The 10,774-nt window shown below is 41.0% G+C and overlaps 1 protein-coding gene across 2 annotated transcripts in view; it reads left to right on the top strand.

Moving 5' to 3' along the window:
- The window catches only part of Klhl12 (kelch like family member 12), a 42,422-nt gene extending 32,139 nt beyond the window's left edge, over positions 1-10,283 (top strand). For both annotated transcript variants that reach the window (XM_008830332.3, XM_029562180.1), the window contains 6 exons: positions 2,767-2,873; positions 4,548-4,743; positions 5,765-5,923; positions 6,463-6,561; positions 8,066-8,252; positions 8,541-10,283. In XM_008830332.3, coding sequence (XP_008828554.1) covers positions 2,767-2,873; positions 4,548-4,743; positions 5,765-5,923; positions 6,463-6,561; positions 8,066-8,252; positions 8,541-8,667 — 875 coding nt within the window. In that variant the 3' untranslated portion in view covers positions 8,668-10,283. The remainder of the gene's footprint in view (positions 1-2,766; positions 2,874-4,547; positions 4,744-5,764; positions 5,924-6,462; positions 6,562-8,065; positions 8,253-8,540) is intronic.
- The last annotated feature ends 491 nt before the right edge of the window (positions 10,284-10,774 follow it).

Below are 10,774 nucleotides of genomic sequence, written 5' to 3'. Positions count from 1 at the left end.
ATTATTATTATTATTATTATTATTATTAGTGTTCTATGACTGGCCTAGGCAACATGACAAAATCTTATCTCAAAATAAATACATAAAAATTTAATAAATTAAAATTTCCATTTCTGGGGCTTGTGAGATGGATCAGCAGTTAAGAGCACTTATTGCTCTTCCAGAGGACCCAGGTTTGGCTCCCAGTACCCATATGGCAGCTAATACCTGTCCATAATTCCAGAACCAGGAGATCTCACATCTTCTGGCCTCTGCTTTTCAAGTGCTGGGATTATGATATGGGCCGCCATGCTTGGCCATCCTATTTCTTTTTGTCAGTGCTGGGGATAGAACCTAGGACCTCCTACATGCTAGGCAGAAGCTCTGCTACTGGCCACACAAACTCTAGACCTACTGTTTTGCTTGATGATCTCAAAATACTGTGAAATTAACAGGAGTTTTTCCTAGTTCTTGCATTTTCTAAAGAGAAATGGAAATTTTAAAAATATTTGTTATCTGAAGAACCTAGATGGGAACAGAATAATATCTTTCATCATACCCATCACTCAACATTTTTTTGAAAGAGAGTTTTTTTGTGTCTTTTTTTTTTTTTTTTCCTTTTTTCTTGTCTTTTTTGAGACAGTCTCCCTGTAGCCCCAGCTAGCTTGGAACTCACTATTGTAGACCAGGCTGGCCTTGAACTCACAGAGATCCACCTGTCTCTGCCTCTTGAGTGCTAGGATCAAAGGCGTGCACCACCACGCCCGGCTGCAAGAAAGTTTTTTTTCCACATTACAAAAAAGTCCCAGTTGGGTTTTTCAGGCTGAGAAGAGCATGGAATATCTTTACCCTCCTATCTGAAGTCCCATTAGGACTTCAATTATCATGTTAACGAAATTAGCATTGGAAGCCTGTAAAGGTATGTTCAGATTTGCATTCTGAAACTCTTTTGTGCATGGTGCTGGGATCAGACTCAGGCACTTGTTCCTACTAACCCAGGCAGCACTCTACCAGTGAGCTCTTTTTCTTTTTCCTTTTTTTTTTTTTCTTTCTTTTCTGTTCTGGGTATTGAACCCAAGACCTTGCACATGCCAGGTAATTGCTCTACCAACTGAACTGTATATAGCCCTTTTTCGAATTTTTTTAAATTTTTTTTTAATTAAAAGAAGCATTTCATTACAACAGCATTAACCTATTCAATAACATTTTTCTGAGCTAGGGTACATCTCTTTCAAAATTGGCTGTACATTTCTAGGTTTACAGATGAATTATTACGCTTATATAATCTTTTACTCATTATAAACTCTATAAGACATAAAATTAAATGTGGTTCCAACGTTTAAAAAAGATCTCCACTTCGTTGTCAAAACACACAGTTTCATACAGAAAAATTCATTTCAGGGCTCTTGACATTGAGACGTTTTCACATGCATTTCTAATCTCTATATGCATGACTATCACTGGTCTCAGTCGCCCACCTTCTGAGCTCCTCGGCATCTGAGCATGAATACAAACTCGTCAGGTAGACAGCCTTCCTCTCCCACTAGAGCCTCCATACTCTGCTATCCCTGCCACTGTCCACTGTGCTGTCAGCACCCCCATCCATTCCCCCCTATCTGCCCTTCTGGTAAGTCTAGTCAGCCAGAGGTCCCTGTTCCAGGAGGATCAGCTGTTCCTTATCAACGGCAATCCATTGTCAGTATTCCTTTGGATAGAATTGGGGTCTGCTGTTAATGTTTCCAGTAGTATGTTGGGTTACTGTCTGGAAGAGCGTTTATCCATCCTGGCCAAGAACTCGACTGAAGGTATCGCCTGTTTGGCTTTGCTGTTTGTCAAGTAACTTTTTCAGAATTTTAAGACTGTCATGCTAAGTTGTCTACATGGCTTTTGAATTTGCAGTCCTCCTGCCTCAGCCTCCCAAACCCAGCTCCTGGAGTCACCAAACCCAGCTCCTAGAATTTTAATGTTTTCTAGAATTTCACATTTCAGAAATTCAGATTCCATAGAGTTAAAGCCTTGAGAAGAAATACCTTCCTGGGGCAAGAAAAATGGCTCAGGAAGTAAAGCGCTTGCTATACAAGCGTGAGGATCTAAGTTCCTCCTATAAAAAGCCAGGTGCAGTAAAATGCACCTGTGATCTTAGAAGGTAGATGCAAGAGGATCTCTGAGTCTTGCTGGCAAGTTTGTATAGCCAAATTGCTCAATTCCAGACTTCAGTAAGAGACCTGTGGTCTCAAAAAATAAGGCAAAGAGCAATGTAGGAAAACACCTCACTGTGGCCTACAGGGGTACACATACACATGAACACATACCTATGGGAAGAAATGCATAAACACAAAAAAAACAAGGTAGATGCTTTCTGAATAACAATACCTAAGGTAGCCCTGTGACCTGTGCACACATGTGCCACTCCCCCACACACACTCTCACATACATGAACATACACAAAACAAAAATAGATACCTTCTGTGATGTATATCCTATTTTAGATTATTTCTTGAGTAATTAAAAAGATACCCTAGCTGGGCCTGGTGACTCAAGATTGTAGTTCAGCTACTTGGGAGCCTTACACCAAGAGGATCACCAGTTCAAGGCCTGCCTAGCTAAATGGGGGGTGGAAGGGGATTACAGCTCAGTGATGGAACACTGAGGCCCTAGTCCCTCAATTCCTAGTGCCACCACTTTGAACTTTTCTTGACCAATTTGAACTTTTTCTACTTACATTCCCTATTAGTAGTTACCCAACCAAGGGTGAAGTGACCTGTCTTTTTCTATCTTTGTCCTTAGGAGCCAATGAAGTGCTTCTGGTGGTTGGGGGCTTCGGAAGCCAGCAATCGCCTATTGATGTGGTAGAAAAATATGACCCCAAGACTCAAGAGTGGAGCTTTTTGCCAGTAAGTCATGGTGGAACCATTTGTGGCAGAGTTTAAATGGCATTCATCCCTGACTCTAGATAACTGATCCAGCTTTGAGATAGAAAAGCTTCAGAACAGTATAAAGTTACTTAAGTGTGACTAGGTCCCCAGTAAATGCTTTTTCTTTTTCTTTTAGGTGGTAGTAGTGTTTTTTTCAGTTTTTTACCCCCTTTTATTACATTTCCATTTATTTTGTGTATGTGCCTGAACATGTAGGTTTCTGTGTGCTGTGTGTGTGCCGTATGTGTGCGTGCATGTGTGCACATGCACACTCAGAGGACAACTTGCAGTTCTCTCCTTCCATGTGGGTCTCAGGAATCAATGTCAGGTCATCATCCTTGGCAGCAGGTGCTTTTTCTCACTCTGCCATCTCACTGGTCCTTGTTTTTGTTTTTTTTTTTTGAGTCAGAGTCTCACTCAGGACTTACTGTGTAGCCCAGACTGGACTCAAACTTAAAGGCTATCTTCCTGCTTCAACCGCCTGAGTGCTAGAATTACAAGTGTGCACTATACCTGGCTTATTGTTTGTTTTAATATTTTGTTATTATTTTTCTTTCATATATATGAATATATTGCCCACATGCACACAAGTATACCCATGTCATTGAATGCTCATGGAGGTCAGAAGAGGGCATCAGATCCCCTGGTACTGGAGTTATGGATAGTTGTTAGCTGACACATAGGTGCTGGAAACCGAACAGAGATCCTCTGCAAGAGCAGCTAGTGCTCTTAACTGCTGAGCCATCTCTGTAGCCCTTCTGGCTTGTTGTTTTGAGATAGGATCTTAGCTCTGACTGGCCAGATACTGTGTAGTCCTGACTGACCTAGTGATCCTCCTGTTTCAAGTTGACAAGTGCTGAGATTACAAGCATGCGCCACCACCATGCCCAGTTTAATAAACAGTTTTTGACTGTTCAGATTAGGTTTAACTACAGAAATGTTTGTGGCCATGTATCAAAATAAATTCAGTTGGCATCTATTTAGGCATCCAGCTCATGCTGTTGATCATACTATATTAAACTGAACTTGGGATCATTTTGTCAGAGTAATGTTCAACTGAACTATGAGTTTCTATTTTCCTTATTCATTTCAAACTGAATGAACAGTTAATAATTTCCGAGAAGACACAGAAATATCTTTTGAGGCCAGGTGTGGTGGTGCATGCCTTTAATCCCAGCACTCCTTTAATCCCAGCACTGGGAGGCAGAGGCAGTAGATCTCTGAGTTCAAGGCCAACCTGGTGTACATAGTGAGTTCCAGGCCAGCTGAGGCTGCAGGGAATATTAAAAAAAAAAAAAAAAAAAAAAAAAAAAAAAAGAAGAAGAATTCTCTTTTGAGCACTCTTTCTACCCTTTAAGGATCAGTAAGGATCACTCTCTTAGCCCACTGCTTTACAGAAAGAAGTAGAGAGCCCCGAAGTCTTTAGTAAACCTCAGAATGAGGCAAGTGTATCTTCAGAGCTTGCGTCTTTAGAGCACTATAGCAAGCATTTCATTCAGTAAGCAGTCATCTGGATACCATTTGAGGATGAACCATTACCCCAAAGAGGATTTATGGTAGCAGAGAAAGAAGCAAAGAAGATAAAAACTGGCAGGATAGCAAAAGGGCTAAAACTTGCCCAGCTGAAACTGTTCTTCTCTTCTAAATTCATAGAGCATCACTCGAAAGAGACGGTATGTGGCTTCAGTTTCCTTACATGATCGGATCTATGTAATTGGTGGGTATGATGGCCGTTCCCGCCTCAGTTCAGTGGAATGTCTAGACTACACAGCAGATGAGGATGGAGTCTGGTATTCTGTGGCCCCTATGAATGTCCGACGAGGCCTTGCTGGAGCTACCACCCTGGGAGGTAGGCTTGGTGACACGTGATATTTCTGTCTTCTTTTACCTGGATTGTTCTTACCTCTCTCACTGTCTGACTAAAGCAGGAAATATGGTGGATAAATTATGGTCACATACTTATTCTTGCTTTTGGAAATACCAGTGTTAATAGAATGTTCAGTATTTGGACATGTCAACACTGGCTACAAACTTGGCAATTCAAGTTCCAGGATGCTGTGTGGGAATGGGCATGGTTGTAGTTTACAAACTTCCATGGTAATCTTTAAATCCTTTTAAGATGTTTTGTTTTGCTTTGTTTTGTTTTGTTTTTTGGGTTTTTTGAGACAGGGTCTCCCTGTAGCCCCAGCTGGCCTGGAACTCACTACATAGACCAGACTGGCCTTGAATTCAGAGATCTGCCTTCCTCTGCCTCCCAAGTACTGGGACTAAAGGTGTTTGCCACCACCATGCCTGGCTACACTGTTCTTTTTAAACATCTTTTTTGTTTTTTTGTTTTTTTTCGAGATGAGGTCTCACTGAAACTCACTGTATAGCCCACCCTGATTTCTGATTTGTGGTGATTCTTCTGCCTGAGGCTCTTGGGATTACAGGCATGAGCTAGCATGCCAGGCTTTAGATGTCTTGATTGTGCTGTCTTTCTTGCTTTTGAGACTTAACTGACTTATCGAGGGGAAAATGCTCAATGTACAACACTTATTTCTACAAGAGTGTCTTTATATAATACTCTACCGTGTACAATGGATATAATATACACAATGACATTTTAAAAAATCAACTTGAAAAAAACTGTAAGGAATTTGTTGATTATTTGGGGAGTTTTTGAGGCAAGGTCTCATGTAGTTGAAGCTGTCCTTGAATTCACTAAGTAGCCAAAAATAGACTTGAACTCTTGATCCACCTCCTAAGTGCTGGGATTACATTCCTATGCCATCACCACCCTCAGCTTAACAATGGGCAATTTGTAGAGAAAAGAGTTCTTAAAAATCTCTCATTCTTAATTTAGTCTATAATTTGTTTGTTCTGAGCAGATATGATCTACGTCTCCGGAGGCTTTGATGGAAGCAGGCGTCATACCAGTATGGAGCGGTATGACCCAAACATTGACCAGTGGAGCATGCTGGGAGATATGCAGACAGCTCGAGAGGGTGCAGGACTAGTAGTGGCCAGTGGAGTGATCTACTGTCTAGGTATCTAGTATGGCATGCAGGGATGGAGAGAACTCAGTAGCTAGCAGACTCTGGATAGGATCCCCTTTATCAAAATTAAGTCTGTAGGGGTTGGAGAGTTGGCTCAGCAGTTAAGAACACTGACTACTCTTGCAGAGGACCTGGGTTCGATTCCCAGCACCCACATGGCAGCTATGAACCGTCCTTAACTCCAGTTCCAGGGAAATCCAAAGCCCTCTTCTGACCTCCGTGGCATTGCATGACACAGGTGCACTCAAATACATGCAGGCAATACACTCATACACATAAAATAAAAATAAAATATTAAAAAAAAATTAAGTCTGTATACTTGTTTCAACAAAAACTATGATCTTAATATACTATCCATTAACAGGATTATACTCTTATAAACAAAATGTAAGGTACTGTGATTTCTTTGTGTTCGTACTCTGAGAGAACTGAAATTAAAAGACTTAGTTGAATTACTCAAAGAAGGCAAATTGGAAATGAGCCTGAGAATTTACCTTTCTTTCTGGAATGATCTGTGCTTTGTCTTTCAGGAGGATATGATGGCTTGAATATCTTAAATTCAGTTGAGAAATATGATCCACATACAGGGCACTGGACGAATGTTACACCCATGGCCACCAAGCGTTCTGGTAAGAACAGACTGAGGAAGGGAATAACAATACTGTCAAATCTTGGCACATGCACCGATGGTAGAGTTACAGGTCATGATATCCATAGAGCAGAAGTGTAGTTCCTACTTCACTGTAAGCTTATTGTAAATATGAGTTAGATTCCAATCCCTTCTTTGCCTCTGTTTTCTATATTAGTGAGGATGTATCTAAATTTTCAGACCCAGAGTGGTGGTGCACATCTTTAATCGCAGTTCTTCAGGAGACAGAGGTAGGTGGATCTCTGGGTGATCAAGCCTAACCTGACTTTCAGGCCAGCCAAGGCTCCATAGTGAGACCCTGTCTCTCAGAAAAGTCTTAGGGCTGGAGAGGATGGCTCAGCAGTTAACATCACAGCAGCTGCTCTTGCAGAGGATGCAAGTTGTGTTTCCAGGACCCATGTTGGGTAACTGACAACTGCCTATAGCTCCACTTCCAGATCCGACACTCTCTGGCCCCTGTGGACACCAGCATTCACAAGCACATACCCACAAACAGACATACACATAATTAAAGATAAATTCTTTTTTTTTTTAAAGGATAGTTTAAACTTTCAACTGAATTACTAATTTGAGGGCAGAAGTTGTCTTACTCAATTTTTAAGCATTTTTTTTTTTGGATATCTAATTTTGTATATGTAGTACATACTAAATATTTTCAGTGTGTTTGGTTTTTTTGTTTTATATTTTATTTTTGTTGTTTTCTTTTGGGGTCTCATTTGGTTTGGAGATGGGGTCTTACCATGTAGTTCTAGCTGGCCTACAATGTGCTATGTAGAGCAGGCTAGCCTTGAACTTGTACTGATCCTCCTGCCTCTGCATCTCTAGTACACCACCATGTTGGTGATTTTTTGAGCTAGGATCTCACTCTGTAACCTTCATTGACCTCTTACAGTTCATGCTGTAGCCTCCTAAGTGCTGGTATTAACTTGACAATAAGTATCTATTAATTCATAAGAGCACAACCTCTTTATCTTTTTATTTGTTGTTTGTTCTGAGAACTGCAGAGAGAGTCTTGCATCTACTAGGCAAGTACTACACAGAGGTATATCCCAGTCTCAACAGAGAACTTCTTGATATGGAATAGACTACAGTGTAACAAAGACTAACAAAGAGAAAACACTGTACAATCCCGGTGTACTGCCTCTGGAAAGAAATTACACTAGAACCATAGCAACACTCCCTTGCTTCCCTTCATCTTTACTAACATTTTTTTTCCCTACTTGTTTCACCAACTAAAGAGAGGTGGACTCTGAATTTATGAAAGTGAAGAGGCCCATTTCAGTTTTTCTTTTATAGTTTCAAGTCCTAGCCAGAGGGTTTACTGATGGGATAACTTTTGCTGTGCTACATTATTCTAGGCCTGTCTGGATCACATCCATATCCCTCCGTCACAATTCAGCTAGCAATTGGTGACCATGTTTTGTTGCTAGGTTCAGATGCTAAGCTTTGTACCATTCACTTTCTAACACTCTGCTTGTCCCCAGGTGCTGGAGTTGCCCTTCTAAATGACCATATTTATGTGGTGGGAGGGTTTGATGGTACAGCCCACCTTTCTTCTGTTGAAGCTTACAACATTCGTACTGATTCCTGGACGACTGTTACTAGTATGACCACTCCACGATGCTATGTAGGAGCAACGGTGCTTCGGGGGAGACTCTACGCAATTGCAGGGTAAGAATTTTGGAAGCAGGGTAGAGTAGAATTATCATGCATCCAGGGCAAGAATGCATGTGACCCAGTCCCCATTTTGGATGGAGACATCATTTGGGTTGTTTGGGGAACAACTGCAGGAACTGCTTTCAACTTTTTTTTTTTCTATTACTGGAAATTGAACCTTACACATACTAGGCAAGTTCTGTACCTCTGAGTCATACCACCAGCTCCAATGACTACACTAATGTAGGATTTATATGCAAAGGAATAAAAAGCTCATTTATTTCTTTGCTTTTTCCTACTCAGGTATGATGGGAATTCTCTGCTGAGTAGCATTGAGTGCTATGACCCTATCATAGACAGCTGGGAAGTAGTAGCATCCATGGGAACCCAGCGCTGTGATGCTGGTGTATGTGTTCTCCGAGAGAAGTGACCATTATTTGAGGACCAGCTGAAGCTAATGACCACTCCAAGGAACAGGAACAGTTTGTGGGAGAATCAAGGATCCTTTCCAGATGTTTATTTCTCACTGTGTGCACAGGGTGATTACAGGCACCAGTGCAGTGATGATTGTACTTATTTGATACACGCTCCTTCGCACTGGTAATGTTGCTCATAAGGGTGGGTAACAGGTACTCAAGGGAAGAAAATGCATATTTAGATGTGAGAGACAAGATCACACACCCCCCAACCCCCCATGGTCTGGGGAGCACTTTCTTATTGTTTGTAACTTACCATGTGCTTGGGAGAAATATATATATATATATATGTGCACAATATATATGTATTTATATTGTGCCTCATATATCACAGAGAACTAAGGTAAGTATGGCCTGCTAGATGTAGACAGTGTCTAGCCTAGATGACTGGAAGGATACCAACTTGCATAGGCTTGGCACAATGAAAATTGTCTTTTTTCCAGGAACAGAAATACCTTTTCTGATACAAAGATAGCCAGGGGCACCATAGTTCCATTCCAGAAGAGGCCAAGAGCCCTATCAAAATTTAAAAGGCCAGGGGGAAATATAGATGTGATTCCACTTAGTGGGACAGGGTTATTATAAAAGAAATGAGGTTTAGGCTGAGTGTGGTGGCACACCCCTTTAGTCCCAGCCCTTGGGAGGCAGAGGCAAGCAGATCTCTGAGTTCGAGGCCAGCCTGAACTATGGTCTTACTATGGTCTACATAGTGAGTTCTATGCCAGCTGGGACTACAGGGAGACCCTGTCTCAAAAAGAAAAAAGAAGCGAGGTTATACTAAGTGACAGGAACTGAATTTGGTGGAATGTGAGTGAACCTAGATGACCACTGAAGTGTAACCTGGAAGACTAGAAAGGACATATTGAACATATTATTTGACCCCAAGGTCTCTCTAATGTAGAATGTTGTGCATCTTGGCCCTGGAGAGTAACAGTGAGCAAATATTAGAATAAGAGATGGTGTAAATGTGGGGCGTTCAACATACCTGGGGATAAACTAGAAGTACCTGTGATTTTACAATCGTCTCAGTCCCTGTCAGGGCTCACATAGCCATGGCAGTGTTTGTCTTGAATGGGTGAAAGACTCTCTTTCTGTTGAATCAAATACTACTACATGACTACACTTCCACACTATTTATTTGGGGATGGGTGGGGGTGGCAACAGCCTAGTAGTTCAGGTACCTGATAACTGCCCCATTCTTTTAAGGGCACACTTCTGCTAAGGAGTGCTTCATACTGCTGTGTTTGGGACACTTAGTCCTCTTCCTGCTTTGTTTTCTGTATCTGTCTTTAGAATGAATTTTATTCATCTCAGGACAGAATAATCAAGGACAACCAAAATTCGTTTGTTCTAGTACCTCTGCTGTTACCATTCTAGGCTCCTCTGTGTCGTGGAGTGAAATTCTTGCATTATTGGTATTACAAGTGTCAGAATGTGATAAACCTAAACTACGGTACCTTCCCTTTGCTCTGGAATTTCATTTTTTTCCTTTCCCTAAGTTGTATTGACCTGCAGAGTTAATTTTCTTTGTATTTTTTTAAGAAAATATTAAAAATCAACTGTCTCAGAATTTGTGGCTGGCTAGTTCTACCTTTAGCAGGCATTTCAGGAAAAATCCATTCCCTTATCATGATGTCCTTACCTCCACCCTTTTCCTCACCATCTAGTCTGTTCATTTTGTTGTCAGTTCCTGAAGTTCCAATATAATCATTTCAGTATTTAATATACCATTGATTATTGGTAAATACTGGTTTCTGTATTTGAGTTCCATAGATTCCTGTTGCCCATACTATAAAGTCCAAATTTCAGTTGACATCAGACCCATGGTGATCAGGGCCCATGCTACTGTTATGTCATTATTGCTCTCTCTTCTTCTAGGTATAATATGCTTCAGAAATGGTATACAGCCATTCCTAAATTCCATCATATTCTAGTTCAAATATACTGTATCTGAAACCTTGCTTTACTGACATTCTTAATACCTAATTAAAATGTCACATGGTAGCTAAACCATCTGTAACTCGTTCTAGAGGATCAGCCACCCTTTTCTGTTCTCCACTG

This window comes from Nannospalax galili, unplaced genomic scaffold (genome assembly GCF_000622305.1).
Source record: "Nannospalax galili isolate Female #2095 unplaced genomic scaffold, S.galili_v1.0 scaffold113, whole genome shotgun sequence".
NCBI classification, from domain to species: Eukaryota; Metazoa; Chordata; class Mammalia; order Rodentia; family Spalacidae; genus Nannospalax; species Nannospalax galili.
Note: the sequence above shows the minus strand (reverse complement) of the source record. Positions and strands in the feature narration are given on the sequence as shown.